Here is a 19,199-nt window from a genome sequence, read left to right on the forward strand (position 1 = left end):
TCTTCTTGTAGGTGTTACCCGGCCTCCTAACATTGGTATACAAGCAATTACAATGTCTTCTTTTCATATTCTGTGCCACATCAGTTCAATTTGTTCACAACATGCATAGTTTGTGCCACATTTGCCTTCTTAACACCCTCCCAGCTGCTCCAGCTAGCCTCCAACAGAGAAGAGCACCCACCGTGAGATGCAGACAATCCTGTTTGTTCAATGTCTTCTTCCATTGAAACATGGCCCAATATTCAACAAAACCTTCAGTGTCACAATCACGCAGCCAATTTTTCAACTCTAGTATTTTATGATTTTTCTTTTCTCTTGTGGGACTGGTAGGATCTCCAAGAAGATCACATGGACTTTATTTTTCTTCAGCTCTCTTCCAAGATCCCTGAAATCTTTTATGATCTATGAATTGGTTCCAGAAGACGAAAGAGATGCCCAGCTACGTCCTAAAATAACTACCAAACATGAGGGATATGGTATAGTGATAGGGTGACCAGATGTTCTGATTTTATAGGGACAGTCCCGATTTTTGGGGCTTTTTCTTATATAGGCTCCTATTACCCCCCACCCCCATCCTGATTTTTCACATTTGCTGTCTGGTCACCCTATATAGTGACAACAGCACAGAAACAGACATTGCCCAGGTGCACTTCTTTGATGATTACCTGTCTCTTACTAACGCTTCCTACTGTAGGCTGGTTTTGTTATAGGAACTTTTTCCCCCCAAAAATGACTTTCTGAGGGCTGGCCCTTTAAATTTTGCAGAGACAAGTAGCTGCAGCCCTAAAGTGGCCATTTTTACAAGTGGCTGCTGCTGGCTGCATCTCCTTCTCTTCCAGCAGGTAAGTATTCATCTCCCTAACGCTCCCTAACGTAAGCAGAGTAAATTGCTTCCAAAGGGGGGAAAAGAAGAAAGCCTTAGGGTACAGTCTAATCAACTGCCCCTCGCTCAGAATCCTGTGAATCAGCAAAGAAGTAAGGGTGGTAATACCACAACCCCCTTACAGTAACCTTGTGACACCTCCCCCCCCCCGCAACTCCCTTTTGAGTCAGGACCCCCAATTTGAGAAACCCTAGTGTCCCCCATGAAATCTATATACTATAGGGTAAAAGCACACAAAAGACCAGATTTCATAGTCCGTGACACGTTTTTCATGGCTGTAAATTTGGGAGGGCTCTACCCATGAGAATTCTACATCACTGGACCCCAGGGGAACAGAATGTTAGTTTTTCTGCTCTCCCATGGCTTCTTTGACTTTTCCCACAGTGATCAGTGTGCTTTTCTTCTGGCCATTACTTGTGCCTTCCTCTTTATTTACTTCTTCCCCTCCTTCTTCTTCAACACCATCACCCTTTTCCAGAGCTATACTTCTTTGACCTTTATTCCCAGGCTGAGATGACACCTCCCAGCTAATCCTTTACTATTTCTCTAAACCCATGTCCCATCTATCATCCATCCTGTCCGCCTGAAATTCTCTCTCATAGTTTCATGCCTACCCATCTGGCTTCTCACTAACCTTTATTCCCACCTGCCACTCTCCCCCTTCCTGCCTCCCTTCCTCTAGACTATTTGCTCCATCTTCAGGCAATGCTTTAGCACCTCCTTGTCTTTACCGAACCTGATTCTGTGCTTCCCACTCAGCATCTCACTTCTGTTAGTGATCTCTCCTCACCCTCTAGACACTGCCTTTGTCAAACACAGCTTACTTTACGATCTCTTCCTCCTTGAATTTCTTCATTCTGGACACCATTTGCTCTCCTGCCACATCACTCACTCGCCCCCCCACCCAGCCCATCACTTACTCCTTTCATGATCTTCTATTTATTTCTCTCCCTTCTTTGCGGCTCTCTGCCTCTGCTTCTCCCGGCCTTGTTCTGATTCCCTTCAGTCAATTCCATAGTCTCTACTTTCCCCATCTCTTTGCTCTTCTCACATAATTCTACATCTGCCCCCCTATCCCAACCTTCTTTTCCTCACACATTTGCTACTTTGCATTGTACCTTTTTGCCTTGGGAGACTATTTTAATAAATTAATTAATTAAATCAATTTTATTGTATTTCCCAGAGATTTATTTTGTACAGTAAATTCAAAGGTAGATAAATACAAAGAGGAAGGATGAATGCCATATTATTGGATTCCCTTCTCAAATCTCAGTGCAAGGCTTAGCAAATGAACATTTCATAGAATCATAGAATATCAGGGTTGGAAGGGACCTCAGGAGGTCATCTAGTCCAACCCCCTGCTCAAAGCAGGACCGATTCCTAACTAAATCATCCCAGCCAGGGCTTTGTCAAGCCTGACCTTAAAAACCTTTAAGGAAGGAGATTCCATCACCTCCCTAGGGAACCCATTCCAGTGCTTCACTACCCTCCTAGTGAAAATTTTTTTCCTAAACCTAAACCTCCCCCACTGCAACTTGAGACCATTACTCCTTGTTCTGTCATCAGGTATCACTGAGAACAGTCTAGATCCATCCTCTTTGGAACCCCCTTTCAGGTAGTCTTCTCTTCTGCAGACTAAGCAATCCCAGTTCCCTCAGCCTCTCCTCATAAGTCATGTGCTCCAGCCCCCTAATCATTTTTGTTCCCTCCGCTGGACTCTTTCCAATTTTTCCACATCCTTCTTGTAGTGTGGGGCCCAAAACTGGACACACTACTCCAGATGAGGCCTCACCAATGTCGAATAGAGGGGAACGATCACGTCCCTCGATCTGCTGGCAATGCCCCTACTTATATATTTATAAGTATACATTTTAACATAATTTGAAAAACAGTTATGGGTAGAAGAAAGGGAGTCTAGTCTCATTTAACTTGCACATGCAGTTTTTGTAATTAGCTTAAGTGAACACACACACAAACACACACACCTTGAGCTGAAGAATAAATCACTGAATCATGTAATAACTGTTCCATAAAAGCTTGCCATGTAACATAATAACTTTCTTTCTAGAGAGGCAATGACAAAGCCCAGTTTCTTTCATGTGCTTTGAACTTTGGCAAATAATTTTTCTGGTGTGTGCAATTTTCTTTTCTCCTCTCTGTAAAGAGAGCACTGAGAACATGCAGGAAAGATTCATTATCTACTTCTCATTCCATTACCCGTCTAGTCACCAAAGGGCTTGGTAGTTGGAAGTGAATTCTTTGAGCCAGTAATAAACAAACATAGCAACAGTTTTGTGTTAAGAAAATTTTTATTTGTCCTTTGGATCCGTGATGAAAGCACATAAAATTACAAATGGAAGAAACATCATGCCACAAAATTGCATAGAATTCTTACAAAAATGTGAATTATGCATCTGAAACAATCAGATTGAGAAATGAAAATATGTACATGTTAACCGAAATATTTCTCTTATTTTTTTAAAGCAAATCACCAAAGTCCAATCAATCACAGACACTATTAATACAATGTACAAGAGCAACATTGATTTGAAAGAAAGGCAAGCAATGTCCCTTTAGTTATCTTTTAATGAATACATAATAATAATTAATACATGAGCATTAATTAACATAATTATGAACATGTTAAATCCAAAATGTCCGGCATTTCATTAGAACTTTTAAAATTCTGCTTATACTGCCCAAACCAATCTATTCTCAGTAGTGTAAAGATATCTGAAGTGCACAATCTAGTTTAATATAGAGAGTTCTATTCTATACAACAGAAAGGTCCACAGTACAGCATTTCCACACATTCAACACATAACAAGGCAAATACATAAAAGGCACAAGACTTGCACATCATAAAAACCCTTTTTTCGTTATCTTATTTAGTTCAAGTAATATGAATATTAAATGATATCTGTATCACTGTAATAATCTGAACAATGCAAGGTGTACAGTATTACACACTACCCTACAACTGCAAAAAGTAGCACTGTACAGATATAAAAAATGTGAGTACAGTAAATGGTCAAATACAAACATACTGTAAAATGACTACAACTGATAGTATACTTAGTCCAACCATAAACTTTTTAAAATATAAATAAAAGGCTAATTTGTATTTGCCCAAGTCTATTTGAAGACTAATGGTGAATCCCTGGCTACCCTGAAGTCCCTGGAAGTTTTACCATAAACTTCAGCGGAGTCATGATTTTTACCCTAAGGCAATGATTACTATAATGCAATAGTCTTCAGTATTGTTGTGAACACTGCTATTCGTATATCCTTTCTATAATTTCAACAACCTATGTAATTTTTAGTTTATAAAATGCAGCATTAAATTTACCATTCTAGGTTTTTATCGAATGATTAATGCCAATCTTCAAAGTGCAAAAGTAGACTGATTTTTCTAAAATCAAGCTGAAAGTCAGACTGTTGAGTTCTATGGTCATTAAATTAGTGTAATCATCAACCAGAATAGTTTAATCCAAAATATGATCTCCAAAGAATGTGCAATTTTTCTTTTTGCCTGCTCTAAGTTTAAAAAAGAAACATCAAAATACTGTTTGTTTTCTAAGATTTGAACTTATAATATATATACACATATAGTATTTAACTCAAAACTTAAGCTTGATCGGTATTTATTGCTTAAATTTAAATAAAATAAGTTACTTAAAATACTAAAATCCTGAGGGAAAGCAAGTAAAGTAACTTAATTGCTATTCTTTATTAAAATGCTTTGCTATGCTACTATTAGACCATTTAAATTTATTTATTTAAAAATACAAATTAAGGCCCAAATCCTGCAAACATGTATGCGAGCATTATTATCCACAGAGTAGTTTCATTGAATCCAATAGGATTATTCATGTGTATAAAGTTACTCATGTGAGTGCTTGCAGGACTGTGGCCTAAATATGAGCTTGTTTCTTAGTTACACTAAGGGCCCCACGGCTCTGGTACTATAAAGGGGCCTTAAAGTACAAGTAAATTATATTTATTCTCACTTTAAAACTGCTTTACATGACGGGAGCAGTATAAAGTGGCCTTAGGGTAAATGAGAATCAGGCCATATATATGATCATACCCATATCCTCTTTCATAGGGATGCCAAAGAATAATATTTTTCTTTCCCTTTTCAAATATCCTGATTTTCAGAAAGTCTTACTAATTATTTTTATATAGATTTCTGAAAATATGCAGTTTATTTCTCTCATGCATATCATACAGTACATAAACTTGGATTGTTCTTCTGTTAAAGTATGCATATATGGATTAATAGATATTTGAAATAACAGGGATGGGGTTTTTAAATCTGCTTTTAAACTTCAGACATTAGTAAAACTGAACTGCAGAATTAAAAATGATGGAAGATGTTCCTAAATGTTCAAATCCTGTAGTTTTAAACATTTTTTTATAACCTTATCAAATTCAGTAAGCTTAAAATATGATACTTAAAATCAATACTTTCAAGTCTGCAAAATATATATCAAATTTATTTGCTAAATGTACTTCAATTTACAACACCAACAACACAAAAAGAATCTTATGATTTAATGTTTGTTTAATATCACTATAACCCAGAGGTCACACCCTATAAAGGTTTTCTATTCACGTATCCCTGAAACTTTTCATTTTGCCATGAGAGCAGACCGACTGCAAATACATACATGCTGTGTGTGTATATGGATGTATGTGTGTGTGTGCATATATATGTATATGCTCAAACATATATGCACTCACACAAATGTACAACATACACACACACGCTACGTCCAACTCTTGGTTTTAAACTTACTCTAATCACCACAGTTCCAACGAAGATTCTTTTTCAGCAGCAAATATATTTCTCTCCACATGATAAACATAATATCAAGACAGCAAGCCACCAGTGCTTGCAAAGCTAAAAAGGATCAAATGTTTCAGTGCAAATGTAACATGATGACACAGCTGTCAAGGTGCAGTTAGAAAGTAGGAAACAAAAATGATTAAGTATTGTCATACAATTCCATAAGATCAGTATTGGTTTGGGATGCTTTGCACTGGCACTTTAAAAGGAAATCGGTGCACATTTGTCTGTGTACAATACTCTGGTCTTCATTAAACTATCTTAAAAGTGCATATGGCCTGAAAATTACACGTTGTATATTGGGGTGGGGGAGTATTAGCACATTAATTCCCTATGTTCACTGCACTAAGCTTTAATATAATAAAAAAAACGAAGAATGAGAATGAAGACCTTTGCACAATATCTTTATAAAATGTTTCTTTTTAAAATGTGCACTTCAATACAGATGCCTCCTGCATTCAGAAGCTGTTCTACGGCAGCTCACAACAGGAAAACAGAGAATGGGCACCATGGGAGTGGCATGCCCTGGCACAATAGCTGTTGCTTGTGGGCTGGCATGGGTAGTTAAAAAGGAGTATCAAACACTTTATCTGGATTATTTTCTTCTGTTTCCTCTTCATTTTGCAGAGGTTTATGGTTCAGTTTTCCACTTTCAGATGTCAGGGAGGAAGTGGCAGAACTGTGGTCTCCATCTTCACTGATTTTCCCTTTCATGGCATCCTGTACAAACTCCAGAATTTCCAGAGGGAGCCTTTTGAATTTGTCTTGATATTCCTGATCAAGTTCACCTTGTAACTGGAACAAAAACAAAACAAAAACTGTCTTAAATCATTTCTGATGGGAACAATAACCTACAGCATGGGGACACTACAAGCAGGAGGAGGAAAACTTACAAACTCACCTCCATTTGTTATTTTTACATGATTTGGGGCTAATTTTCAGTTTGTAGCTTTAGGGCTATACCTACAATACACTTAATAATTATCAGACACCTATTAATTATCACGCATCCACTGCAAAGCTGAAGGCAAATGCAACCATTTTTACATTTTTTAAATTTTGTTACGACACTCATAGGCACCCAAATCCTGCAAACATACATGTGCTTAATTTTACTTCTGTGAGTAATAAATAATAATAATACCTAGCTCTTATATAGCACTGCTCATCAATAGATCTCAAAGCGCTTTACACAGGAGGTCAGGCTCACTACCCGCATTTTACAGATGAGGAAACTGAAGCACAAAGAAATTAAAGCTCAGATCCAGAAAAGGCACCTTGAAAAATCACTGGTTTAGGTGCCAAGGCTCCCTATACAATGCATGGGGAAAGAGATAGGTGCCTGAAAATGCTAGCACAGTAGGCGCCTAAGCTAACCAATGTGAGATGCCGGCGAGAGGGGTGTGTCCTAATTCCTGCCCCTCTCACATAGGTCGGTGCCTAGCTCCCCTTGTGATCCATGGCTGGGAAACCTTCCCTGGAATTCTTCCTTGCAAGAATGGCAGTGCCTGCCTAACTCCGTACAAAACAGATGAGGGGAGGAGAAGGCCTCCCGTATAACCTTTAGCCCAGTGATTAGGGCTCTCACCTGGGGTATGGGAGACCCCTGTTCCACTGCTCCCTCTGTGGGGTGAACAAGAGATGCCCCAACCAATGGACTACAGAGGCATTCTCAATCTCTCTCAGGCCCAAGGCATATTTCATTATTTATCCAAAATGGAACGGCTTCAACAGGAGAGACTGAGCCACGTCAGAATGTCCCACCGCGCAGGGGTTCAGCCCTTCCCTATACAAATCCCTCCCTCTCATCAGGCAGAGGGGGAAGTGAACCCGGGTCTTTCACATCCTAGGTGAGTGAGCTAACTGCTAGGCTAAAGGTTATAAGGCAGGCGGAAAACCGGTCTTTAGGTGCCTAAGTCTCTTTAGACTGGCATGCTCAAGGTCACCAGCAGTAGAGTCGGCAATAGAAGCCTGAGTCCCAGTACAATGCTCTGTCCGCTAGGCCACACTGCCTCCCTTAGTCCCACTGGCTTCAAGAAGACCACTCACTTCACTACAGTCAGGCTGTTTTTGTCAGGGATATTTTTAGTAAAAATCACGGACAGGTCATGGGCAATAAACAAAAATTCACCTGACCGGTCTGTGATTTTTACTAAAAATATCCCGACAAACTGGGGAGGCAGGAGGGTCCAGCATCCACAGCAGCTGGGAGCTCTGGGGTTGCCCCGCCGCCTACTGCAGCTGAAACACTGCAAGGTCCCCCCGCCGTGAGTGAAATGCTGCAGGGTTCCCCACTGCGGCTGGGCTGCTGTGGGGGGGCTCCACCACGACTGGGCAGCTGCAGGGAGCCCAGTCGCCCATGGCGAGTGGGAGTTCTGGGGTCCCCCTGCTGTCTGGAGGCGAGGAGCTGCTTGGGACCCACCGCCAGCTGCGGCTGAGAGCTGCGGGGCTGCCAGCTGCCAGGTCCAGCCCTGGGGCAGAAATGTCATGGAGGTTTCTGGAAATCACAGATTCTGTGACCTCTGTGACATAATCGTAGCCTTAATTACAGTTAAGCACATGCTAACCTCTTTGAAGGAGCAGGGCCTTAATTCGTGTTTAGCTAAAAAGTCAGGTCCTGTGAATGTTCCATAGCTTCAAATCACAAACATTTTGTCCTAAGAAACAATATTGGAACTTTTGCCAATTTATCTTGGTTGGAGAAACATTAGACAAAACTCGGCAAACTTGTCCACTGGAGTAGAGAGAGAAAAATAAATTCTTAAATTACATCTTTTATGGCTAGATATTCAAGTGATCACAGACAAGTTATATTATCAGACTAATGCGGTGTGTGTCTTGGACATGTGCTATCACAGGACGCAAAAGGCATGCGGCAGGGAGAGTGATGCAAATCTGGCTTTCTGCCTTCCGGGAGTTGTGGGACCTCTTGCCTTATTTATCTGGATTTTCTGTTTTTCAGGACCCATTCTAGGATCTGCATGTTCCACACTAATGAAAAACAACAGTGCATATAAAGAACTGGAGAAAAAGCCGGGCTTTGCAGCATGGCCAAATAAGACTGGCACAAAAGGGTAGGGTTGGGGTGAGATCCAAAGCAAAGAACCCCTCTCAGACAGCACCCAGCCGGCACCCACCTGCTCTCTTTTCCTTGATCTGTCCTCTCCTGGTTCTCCCCCCGTCCCTCTGACTGTCCCCTCAGTGTGTCTTTTGGTGGGTCCACTCTTCCTCTCTCCTTCTATTCAAAGTGATGTCCTGAGGTCCCCTCTTCTTCGGGTGACCTCATCTGCTTACTTGGCTTCAGTTACCTGCGCTATGGCAACCTCTCGCAAATCTACCTCTCTGCCCTCAACTTGCCTCCATCATGTCCCACATCTCAGTCTGTCTCTCTGACACTTCCTCTTGGATGTCTCACCATCAATGTAAGCTTCCCATGACCCAAACTGACCTCCTTATCTTCACTCCTAAACCCCGGCCACTCCCCCACTTCTTCGTTGCTATTGACAACACCATAATCCTCCCTGTTACTCAAACCTGCCACTTCCCAGCTTGAATCCATTTCTCTAACTCTTTCCTCTCCCTACATACATGCAGTGTCCAAATCTTGTAGCTTCTTCCTCCTTAGTATCTAAGATCAGTCCTCTTCTTTCTATCTCTGCTAAAATGCTTGCTCTGGTCCTCATCTCCCATTTTGATTACGGTAACCTTCATCTCTGACCTCACGACAGCCATCTTGCCCACCCCCAATCCATATTACTGTCCGCCACTAGGGTGACCAGACAGCAAATGTGAAAAATCGGGATGGAGGTGGGTGTAATAGGGTCATATAGAAGACAAAGCCCCTAATATAGCGACAGCCCCAATAAAATCAGGACATCTGGTCACCCTAACTGCTGCTGACAAGTCTGAGGAGTAAATTATGTATCCCAGATTTCAAATATATATTTGCATCAGTCTTATTTTGCCATGGCCAGTTACCACTTTGATCACTCTTCTCTTATGCAATACCTCCTCTTCTTTTTCTTGTGCCCCTTCTCCCTACCCTCTCTCTGTCTTTAAGGGACTTTCCTCTGAGATCACCTAGAAGAGTGTGGGCGCTACCTGAGATAAATTAATGAAACATATAATAGCAGTAAGTTACAGACTAACACTTTGAAACCCCCCTGGCAGCCAGTGAGGATCACAAAGCACTATTATGGTATGCTCTCTGCCTGACACACTACTTAACAACTGGGATGCTGCATTGTGTGCTAGTTTTCATTTCAGAATGGTCTCAATGCAGAGCATGGTGCAGAATGCATTACAATATTCTACTCTGGAGGAGACCAAAGACAGGGATATTTGCAGCAAGGGCCACATCCTAGAGAAAAAGGACAGTCACGTTTCACCATGTGTCAAAAGTGCTCTTAGCCACAGCTAGTTATCCAAAAGCAGACCAACATCTCATGAAACTGCTAAATTACAAAACCTGTGCTGCATATGGCAGATGCCATCACTTTACCTGGTTTATCAATTCTATTGGTTGCTTCCTCCAGCCTACCAACATTCCCTTTCTCTTCTCTATATCTAGCCTTCATTCAGTTCACAGTCTCAGACAACCTCTGGATCATTTGTTCAACTTTACCTACCAAGATCAAAGCAACAAAGCTGTAGAGCTGGGCATGTTATCACAGTCCACGTCTCCTCATTAAGCCTCATACTTCTACACAGTGGACATGATGAAATAAATCCCGGTGGTTGCCCACATAAGGGACCCCTTCAGCAGAAGAGCAGCTGGCCAATACTACCCAGTGGGCCCTCTCACGCTCAAAAAAACCCTCCACCCAGTCCTTCCGGGGTCTCAGGTATGTCAACTAAACCATGTGGTCAATATTATGAAAGGCAACCCAGCAGATATAAAAGCAGCAGCATGGACACTTTTTTTAAATCCATAAACTTTATATCCATCCATAATAGATACTACTAGATAATACTTAGTCCTGCCACGAGTGTAGGGGACTGGACTAGATGAACTCTAGAGGTCCCTTCCAGTTCTATGATTCTATGATTATGAGGAGGAGATCACTGACTAATTCAACCAGTGCCTGGTCCATATCTAAGTCTAAAATCTGACTGATTGGTGTCAAGGCAATTCAGAAACCACTGGAGTTTTCCTGCCACGAACTTCTCAAGGATTTTTTCCAATAACAAGTAGAAACTCCCCAGAATTAAGTCAATAGCTGGCAAGACTATCAGTGTCAAGCTGTATGAAGCAATCATTTCTTAAGATCCTTGTTTTATAGGAATCTCCAAAGAGGTGTAGGTGTTAATATTTGTTACAGATACTCTTAACTCTTAGGGATGAACTCCACCTATGGAGATTATTAGCATGCATTAAAGTACTTTCCTAACACAATGCTTATTGAACTGGGACACATCACAATATTAGTAACCTTCGTTAAGAACCAGGAATCAACACATTTCTATAAACAGCAATGTGATGTACAGAACGCAAGGTTTTCAACTTAATCTGGCTATAAATAATAAAATATTTCATGTTGTAGGACCTACAATACCTACAATGATACCGCTTACTGCGGATAATGGGATTAGTGTATTGGGGAGACACCCAAAGCATGACCAATGAAATGGAAATCACGGTCACATCCCTGACTGGTTTATCATTTTGAGCTGCTATTTGTATTGCTCCCAGATTTCCAGATGCCAAGGTCAGAAGGGACCGATGTGATCATCTAGTCTGACCTCTTGTATAACACAGGCCATAGAACTTCACCAAAATAATTCCTAGAACTAAACAGCATCAATATGACTTATGAGTGAGGGTGATGGTGTTCAGATCTCTATTACATTTGGTGTAGGTTCAAACCCAAATTATGACCAGGGTTGAGTTTTGGACTTAAGGGTACTAAAATCTTGTGAGATTTCTGCCATTTTAGCTCAAAACCTGGTGAAAATGACTTGTAGGATATTGGCTATAACCAACCTGGGAAATAGGCCTTTTTCAATTTAGGATCTGACCTGGAATGGAGGCAGAGTTGGATCTGAGGAATTTGGATATACACTCCTGTGAAATACACAGGGGTTCCAAAAAGAATTTCCAATTTTGGCCTATCTCTAATTATATCTTATGATATTCGTGGAAGTCTTACTCTTGCAGATATAAATCAAAAGGATACCTAGCATAATTACTTGTTCTCCTTGAAACTGTCTCTCTAATATCATATTTTGTTCAGTGAGCCTGATATCTGAAAAATCATGCAAACTATAATTTTTGCAGGGCAGGTTTAAAGTTTCTGTGTGTGGTTTCTATGACTTTTATCCATCTAGGTCAATTATGGAGATCCTGAATTCTCATTTTGACATACATCTCTGAATGATTCAAGATGTAACGTAGATTATCAATAGTATTCTCAGATCTGCTCCAAGGGTTCTTGCTTCATAAGCCTTTAAAAAAAGACTTCTGTTAATTCATCCTTCCTCTAGGAACTCTAGTATCTAATATGTGTAAATAAAATAGATTGACCTGTACTTTATTCATTTTTGGTAATAAAAGGTTGCTTATTAATGGCTTTTATTTATCAAGGATTTCTAAACTTCATTGGGATTTACCCAGAAAACTTCAATTGCTTGTCTAGATCCACAGCTTCATCTGCTCTCAAGCCACGGAGGGTTCCCAAACTAACTACATGACACAGGACATGTGGTGATCTGGATTCTGTTGTGAAATTTCTTGCAACACTTAGAATACATAGCCCTTCAGATTCTTCAGCTGTTTATTCTTGTGCCATGTGAATAACGTAGCTGGAGTCGACGTAGCTTAGGTTGACTTACCCCGGTGTCTTCACTGTGCTGCGTCGACGGGAGACGCTCTCCGGTCGACTTCCCTTACTCTTCTGGGGAGCTGGAGTATCGGAGTTGACCGGAGAGCGCTCTGCTGTCGATTTAGCGGGTCTTCACTAGACTCGCTAAATCAACACCCGCTGCATCAATTGCAACAGCGTCGATCTCCCATGGCCACACACCAGGTTCATGCCAGCACAGGAATTATGAGTGCATGATTTCTAGCCTAGAGCTCAATCCCTTGGACCCAACTGCCTCTCAGCTGGAAAATAAACGTCTTCAGGGTTCTTGGTTAAAACCACTGTTTGAAAAGGGTCATGGAGCAGGGAGAGGTCTGAGCAGCACTGCCTGGGAACACAGGAGTGAAACTAACATGAGTCATTCAGCTTAAAGCAAGGAAAAAGCATCAAGGAAAGAAAATAAATGCTGTGATTTATATAGTTTATAATTTTTATGTTACGTATGCCCAAAATTAGTTTTAAACTTACTAAAATGTAACACATGCTAGGAGACCTAAAAAAAGCCGACTAGGGTCAGACAGAATTACCAAGCATTGAAGCAGAAACTGTGGTTTCAAACTTATTCTGACCAACCTCTCTAGACCTCTGCATACTTCCAGCATGATCTAATGAACTTCTGCTTCCACCAAGAACAAAAATAACATGATCACATGAAAAACCCCAGCACAAGTTACCAGGAGGATTGTAGTTCACATGGAGCGTATTGGGTAAAGAAAAAAAGATGAATCCCCACCATGCTGAATAAGACCAGATACATAGCACTCAGAGTTATCTTGTTACTGAGTTTAGAATACTGATTTCCTGTCAGTTCTCAGTACTTGAAATCCAATTTATCCCCCACGCTCTTGCTGGTGAAACTGTTTTTCATTTCAGGTAGCGTGAAGGAAATGGCTGGGGTAATTTGTTATAGGAATCAGATCATCGCATAATAAAATACTTTAGTTCTCAGAAGCACAACATAGTTAAGAAAATCTCGGCATTAGTCTAAACACATGGTAATAAATCGGCAGCTGCATACATAGACACCAAATTCACGGCCATAAAAAACACGTCACAGACTGTGAAATCTGTCCTTTTGTGTGCTTTTACCGTACACTATACAGATTTCACAGGGGTGACCAGGGTTTCTCAAATTGGTGGTCCTGATACAAAAGGGAGTTGCGGAGGGGTCACAAAAGTTATTTTAGGGGGTCATGGTATTGCCACTTTACTTTGGTGCTGCCTTCAGAGCTGGGGGGCTGGAGAGCGAGGGCTGTTGGCCAGGCGCCCAACTCTGAAGGCAGTGCCCCACCAGCAGCAGCGCAGAAGTAAGCGTGGCAATACCATACCATGCCATCCTTATTTATAATTTTAAATGGGATTTTTCCTCCAGCTTCTTTGAACTCATTTTGAAGAGCATAGAAAAAAATTTACTTCCCGGCAGAAGCCAAGCATGGAGAATGCAAGCCTTAAAGGCAAATGTTTTGAAAACTTGTGTCTAAAACTGTTTTGTATCCATAACAATTGTAGGCTCTAGCAAGCATCCCGCATAATATTTAATTCTATCCGAATGTTCCCATCTGCCTTTTGGTTGACTGATGAATGAAGCCATTAAATAAATTTCTTCCACGCATTGTGTGGGATAAACCGCATTCATTTTGAATGCAGGTGATATAGCAGTGACTATATTGATTATTAATAGAAGTGTGATTGCACCAGCAGTTGGGTATAGTAAACAAGTGGTGACTTCTGAGTGTTTTAAGTTCACGTTTCCATTTTCACAAGCCACTAGGAATGACAGTTTGTCTCCTCAACACCAGGGAGCTGTTAAAGCTGTGGATCAGGAAAACCATACGTCTGTAACAGAACTATTGTGCCTGAAACCACTTTATATTTACCCCCACGCTTCTCTGAGCCTGCTAACGCTCCACATACTTGTTTTCATGCCTGCAAATGTTTCACCTACGTGCCCAAAGACAATTTTGAGTAGCAGATTTGGGGCTTTTATGCCTGCATCAAACAACACAGACGCACTATGTCCGCAACCTCAATTTAGCTTCCAAAATAGTGTATGCAGGACTCCCAGATTAAGGGGACAGAGAGCAAACGTGCTGCTGCTCTGCGGCTTTTCATTTTCAGAGCTTAATTAGAGAGCCGTTCGAGAGGGATACGGAATTAAAGTAGCAAGAATTGTAAGAAGCAGATGGAGGCTCACTAGCAGTGAGAGTGAAATTGAGGACCAGAGCTTAGGGATCAAGTGATCTATAGGCAACAATTTTTTTTTCTTTTCTATTTTGAAGCAGCAAGAGTTTCTGACTAAGGGCCCTGCTATTCCTGCCACCAAGCAGAAGCCTGTTGGCTTGGCAAGGAAGTGTCATCTCCATGGCATTGTTCTCCTCCCGGGTCTCCTTCTTGACCCTGCTGAGAACCGTCTGTGGAGCTCAACCGACTTGGAGCTCAATGCTATGGCAGGTGACAGCAGAGGGTGGGAAGGGGAGAAGTTGGAGGGACAGATGTACCCGAGCATCGTATCCCACAACCCTGCAGGATTTATGTGCTCACTCAAGGCCTATTCAGTAGGCATTCATTTATGCATTTCCTCTCTCTGTGATGTGGAACCTGAGAAGAGTCCTGGGGCACTAGCTGGACAACACAGCTCCAGCAGCAGCCAGGCTATCAAGGCACTGGGGTGGGAAAACTGGGACTGGCAGCAGTGGGGAGGCAGAGGTCCTGCTCAGATGACCCTTGTGCCTCTGCAGAGCTCAAAGAGCTCACTGGGGGGAGGGGAAAACACAGAGTCCCATGGAAAGGATGCAAAGAATTCATGAGGGCAAAACTCTCCTCCTTGGGACGTGGCACTGAACTAGGGAATTACTTTAGCCCTTACACTCATGTTCATAAGTACTGTACATGGTCCATGATCAAGAGCAGTTACTAGCTGTATATGTGCAGAGATAATTAGACCCAGGTGAAACACAGTGCTGGTGAAATAAAGAGTTTCTTTTTGTAGTAAGTGCAAACTAGCACAAGAGCAAATGGGCCCCACGTGTTAACGTTTGGACTTCACAAGCTACACACGGGCAATATAGATAAGGATGAAAAGAAACCATTCAGGCCACTAGAGAATCATCTCCGAAGAACCTGGTACATGCAGTAATTAGGGAAGACGTAAAGGCTCTAACAATGATGGTACAGAGACAACTTGGCTATGCATTAGACTATGTACGTGACTGATGATGCGGGCACTTCTTTTAATTGACTAGGGAACAGCACAATTCTCCCGCTGATGACTGCTGCCATCCAAAGCTCAGCGGATGCTCACCACCACCCTTCCAAATCACACTCAGCGTCCTAGGAAATGAGCAGCCCCAAGGCACTCCGATTCAACAGCAGCTGCAGCAAGGGTGGCAGGGGAGAGAGCAGGGCTTGTCAACCCCAGTGCTCCCACCAGGCCAACCTCCAGCTGCCTGGGAACATGGCTCCTGGTAGCGTACCTTTCCCATCGCTGACAGCATCAGTTGAGCGCATGTGCTGCCGCGCAAGCCACAACCTCTGCTCTGCTATTGTTAGCGTGCTAGCTTGAGCAAAGCTAGCACAAGTCTCTCTTCCTTTTGGGTAGTTTTGGTAGCCTGTGTTATACGGGAGGTCAGACTATATATGATCTAGTGGTCCCTTCTGGCCTTAAATGCTATGACTATGAGCTGGGATGGAGACTTGCTCCCAGCTGCTGTGTAGACATACCCTGACGGGGCCAAAACACAGCAGTAGGGGCTGCTATATGAGTATCCACATCTTTGGAGCATCCGCCAGCACTGTCATGATGCCTCTCAAGTATATGTCAGTTGCCACCTGCTCCATATCCCATCCAGACAGATTAATACTGAACTCGTAATCTGAAGCTGGAGGCTGCTTGATGGAAATGGCCAGAGACTTCGTTTTATCCAGGTTAATAACAGACCAACGCGCTGCTTCTTGCCTGACCAGATTGCTTTATGCTAGTGTAACCCCAATTAAATGAATAGATTTGTGAAGTTAATCGGGCCCTTAAATAAGGCTCTTAGATTGCAGTTCTTTGGTTAAGGGACTTTGCCTGTTATTTGTTCAGCAAACTGCCACCTACTTCCAGGGCTAATTAATAAATAAATGTGACTGGTGAAATGCATTAGCCTATCCACAGACACCTAGATCCAAGATGATAGATACATCCGCAATTCATATTTTTTTATGGGATCCATAGTAAAAGCATGTTATGACAGCAACCGGAGTATTGTGTGGAGATTCAGGAACCTTAGCTTACAACTGGCTGTATTTGCACTTTTCAAATCTCTTGTATGTCCTTCAATTGGATGGATTACATTGAAATGTCTGGGGATTTTTTCATAGTCACTTTGTTTTCTATTTCTCTAACCTTTCCTCGGTTAATTCTCATGCAAGATCCCTCTCTGGGCCTTTTAAGCTGTATATCTGGAACTACAGTACTCTTGTTTTCTGATTACTATTTTGTGTACTTGCAGTTTAACTGTTTGCTTTTGTAGCTAGAATGCTTTCTTAAGCTGTCGGTGATTTTTTTTTATGACTATAAATATGTGACCTATGTATCTCATGATACAAATAAACAGAGAGAATTTGAAGTGGTTTGCAAGGGAAAAAAAACCCCACCTCCCTGAATATGCATGATGACGTTGGGCCAGATTTTGCTTTTTACACCATCGTGAAACTGAAGTAAGTTCACTGAAGCTCACCTATGGCCACAGTCTTCTCTATTTCACTGGAAGAAATCCAGATAAACTCCACTGACATCTGCCTCTCTATTGCCACATTCTGTGCTCTGTTTCCCTGGTGAGGATCCTGGGTAAGTAGCTCCTCTGACATCGCTCAACAGAAGCTGCAATATAAGCTCTGATTTAGTTCTTTCATAAAGTGCCATGCACTTTATGGCACTGCATTAAAGAATAACAAACTGATTTCTCCATTGCCTTCTAATGATGGCTATTTATTCCCTTCCATGGAACTTCCAGTATGCCTCCGAATAGACAGCTGACTATCAGACAGCAGAACCCTTCTAAAGGGTATCATTACTTTAACTAGCTGCTCAAAAGTGCTTAAAGGTCCCTTGGAAACCCTTTCTCAGAATTAAATCTTGAGATTATGACGGAGCCAATGTATTCCAGAAATGTTTCAAGTCCCTTGCCTGCTACAGCTCTCTGCAATCTGAAAGCTGAACGGCCTTACTGCAGCTAAGGTGAATGTCTCTTGAGTGCAGTGGGATCTATAGGGTCAGTTATACAGTCTCTGTTGCCTAAAAGCACTGCTGTTCTGCAGGGGGAGTGGTTTGGTTATTTCTGGAGGGGAAGAGATATGTAGCAAGACAGTAAAGCTTGGAATACTCTTCTCTGGAGGCCGGAAATTACAAGACATAATACGCGATACAAAGCAGCAGTAGTAATAATAATACCTCGCTCTTGTATAATGCCTTTTCAACTTTAAATCTCAAAGCACTTTACAAAGAAATCACCGTCATTATCCTATAAAACTCTAAAATGCTCTGATGGCAGCCAGCCTCTCTTGGGGCTCCCTTGCAATTCTAAACAGGTATCTGAGCACAATTAAACAGTGCTTTTCAGTTTTTGAACTTTAACTTCATAATGCATCATTCTAGCATGGCCTGTCCGAATCTCCCTGTGGCATGTACACAAGCCCCCATCAGTACCACTGAATATCCCCGCTGAGCGTAGCAAATGGCTGACTTCTAGTGGTGTCTGGCCACTTCCTTCCACCGTGTCATTCTGATCTACGCTATACGCTCCCCAGCAACCAAAACCCTCAAGCACCCTCTACAGCAACAAGAGCTCTCACGGCATAAAAAAACCCAAACCGCGGCAGCAAGGTCTAGAGACTTGGGCTCATAATGGTGCTAAAAACAGCAGTGTAAATGTTCTGCTCAGGCTGGAGCCTGGGCTCTGAAATCCACCCTCCTTGCCAGGTTTCAGAGTCCGAATTCCAGCCCAAATGGGAACGTGTACACTGCTATTTTTAGCAGCATAGCACAAGCACAAGTGTGTAGACTTGGGCTCTGAGACTGCCACAGGTTGTCTGTTTGTTTGTTTTGCAGTGTAGACATAGCTGAAGATTTTGCACCTCAGAGTGCTGTCCCATTGGTGGGGGGGCACACAGCAAGCACAATACATAATTTTTATACCTATTATTGTTGGAGAATTGCATGGGATTTTAGTGCTTGGCTATTGTTGACTTGAATGGTAATCACGCTGATCAAACCCTATACAGCTCTTTGACATTTTCCCTGCTTAGCGGCAAGATGGGCCCTGATGTGTCACTACACTTACACGCATCACGAAGGAGACTCTGCAGCACAGAGTTTCTTTGAAAAGTCTGGTCTGCAAATTACCGAGCAGCCTTTCTGTTAATATCTTGTTAAAAATGAGTGTTTTTAGACTAGAAACCAGCCTCTCTATGACTAAAGATCAAAGTGTCATTGAAACCCTTTTCAAGTAGTTACAGATCTGTAATCCTTTGCAACGAAGGAGGGTGTTCTGAAAGGTTTCTTAACTAGCTAGCCTGGATTTTCACTCCACGTGACCGGAGTTTCTTTACTGAATCTGACCCC

General features: G+C 42.0%; 1 protein-coding gene across 3 annotated transcripts in view; it reads right to left on the reverse strand.

The window, feature by feature from the left end:
• Positions 1-3,173: 3,173 nt before the first annotated feature.
• PLCB1 (phospholipase C beta 1) overlaps positions 3,174-19,199 on the reverse strand; it is a 623,222-nt gene continuing 607,196 nt past the window's right edge. For all 3 annotated transcript variants that reach the window (XM_065589796.1, XM_065589798.1, XM_065589797.1), the window contains one exon: positions 3,174-6,530. In XM_065589796.1, coding sequence (XP_065445868.1) covers positions 6,300-6,530 — 231 coding nt within the window. In that variant the 3' untranslated portion in view covers positions 3,174-6,299. The remainder of the gene's footprint in view (positions 6,531-19,199) is intronic.

This window comes from Chrysemys picta, chromosome 3 (genome assembly GCF_011386835.1).
Source record: "Chrysemys picta bellii isolate R12L10 chromosome 3, ASM1138683v2, whole genome shotgun sequence".
Lineage (NCBI taxonomy): Eukaryota > Metazoa > Chordata > Testudines > Emydidae > Chrysemys > Chrysemys picta.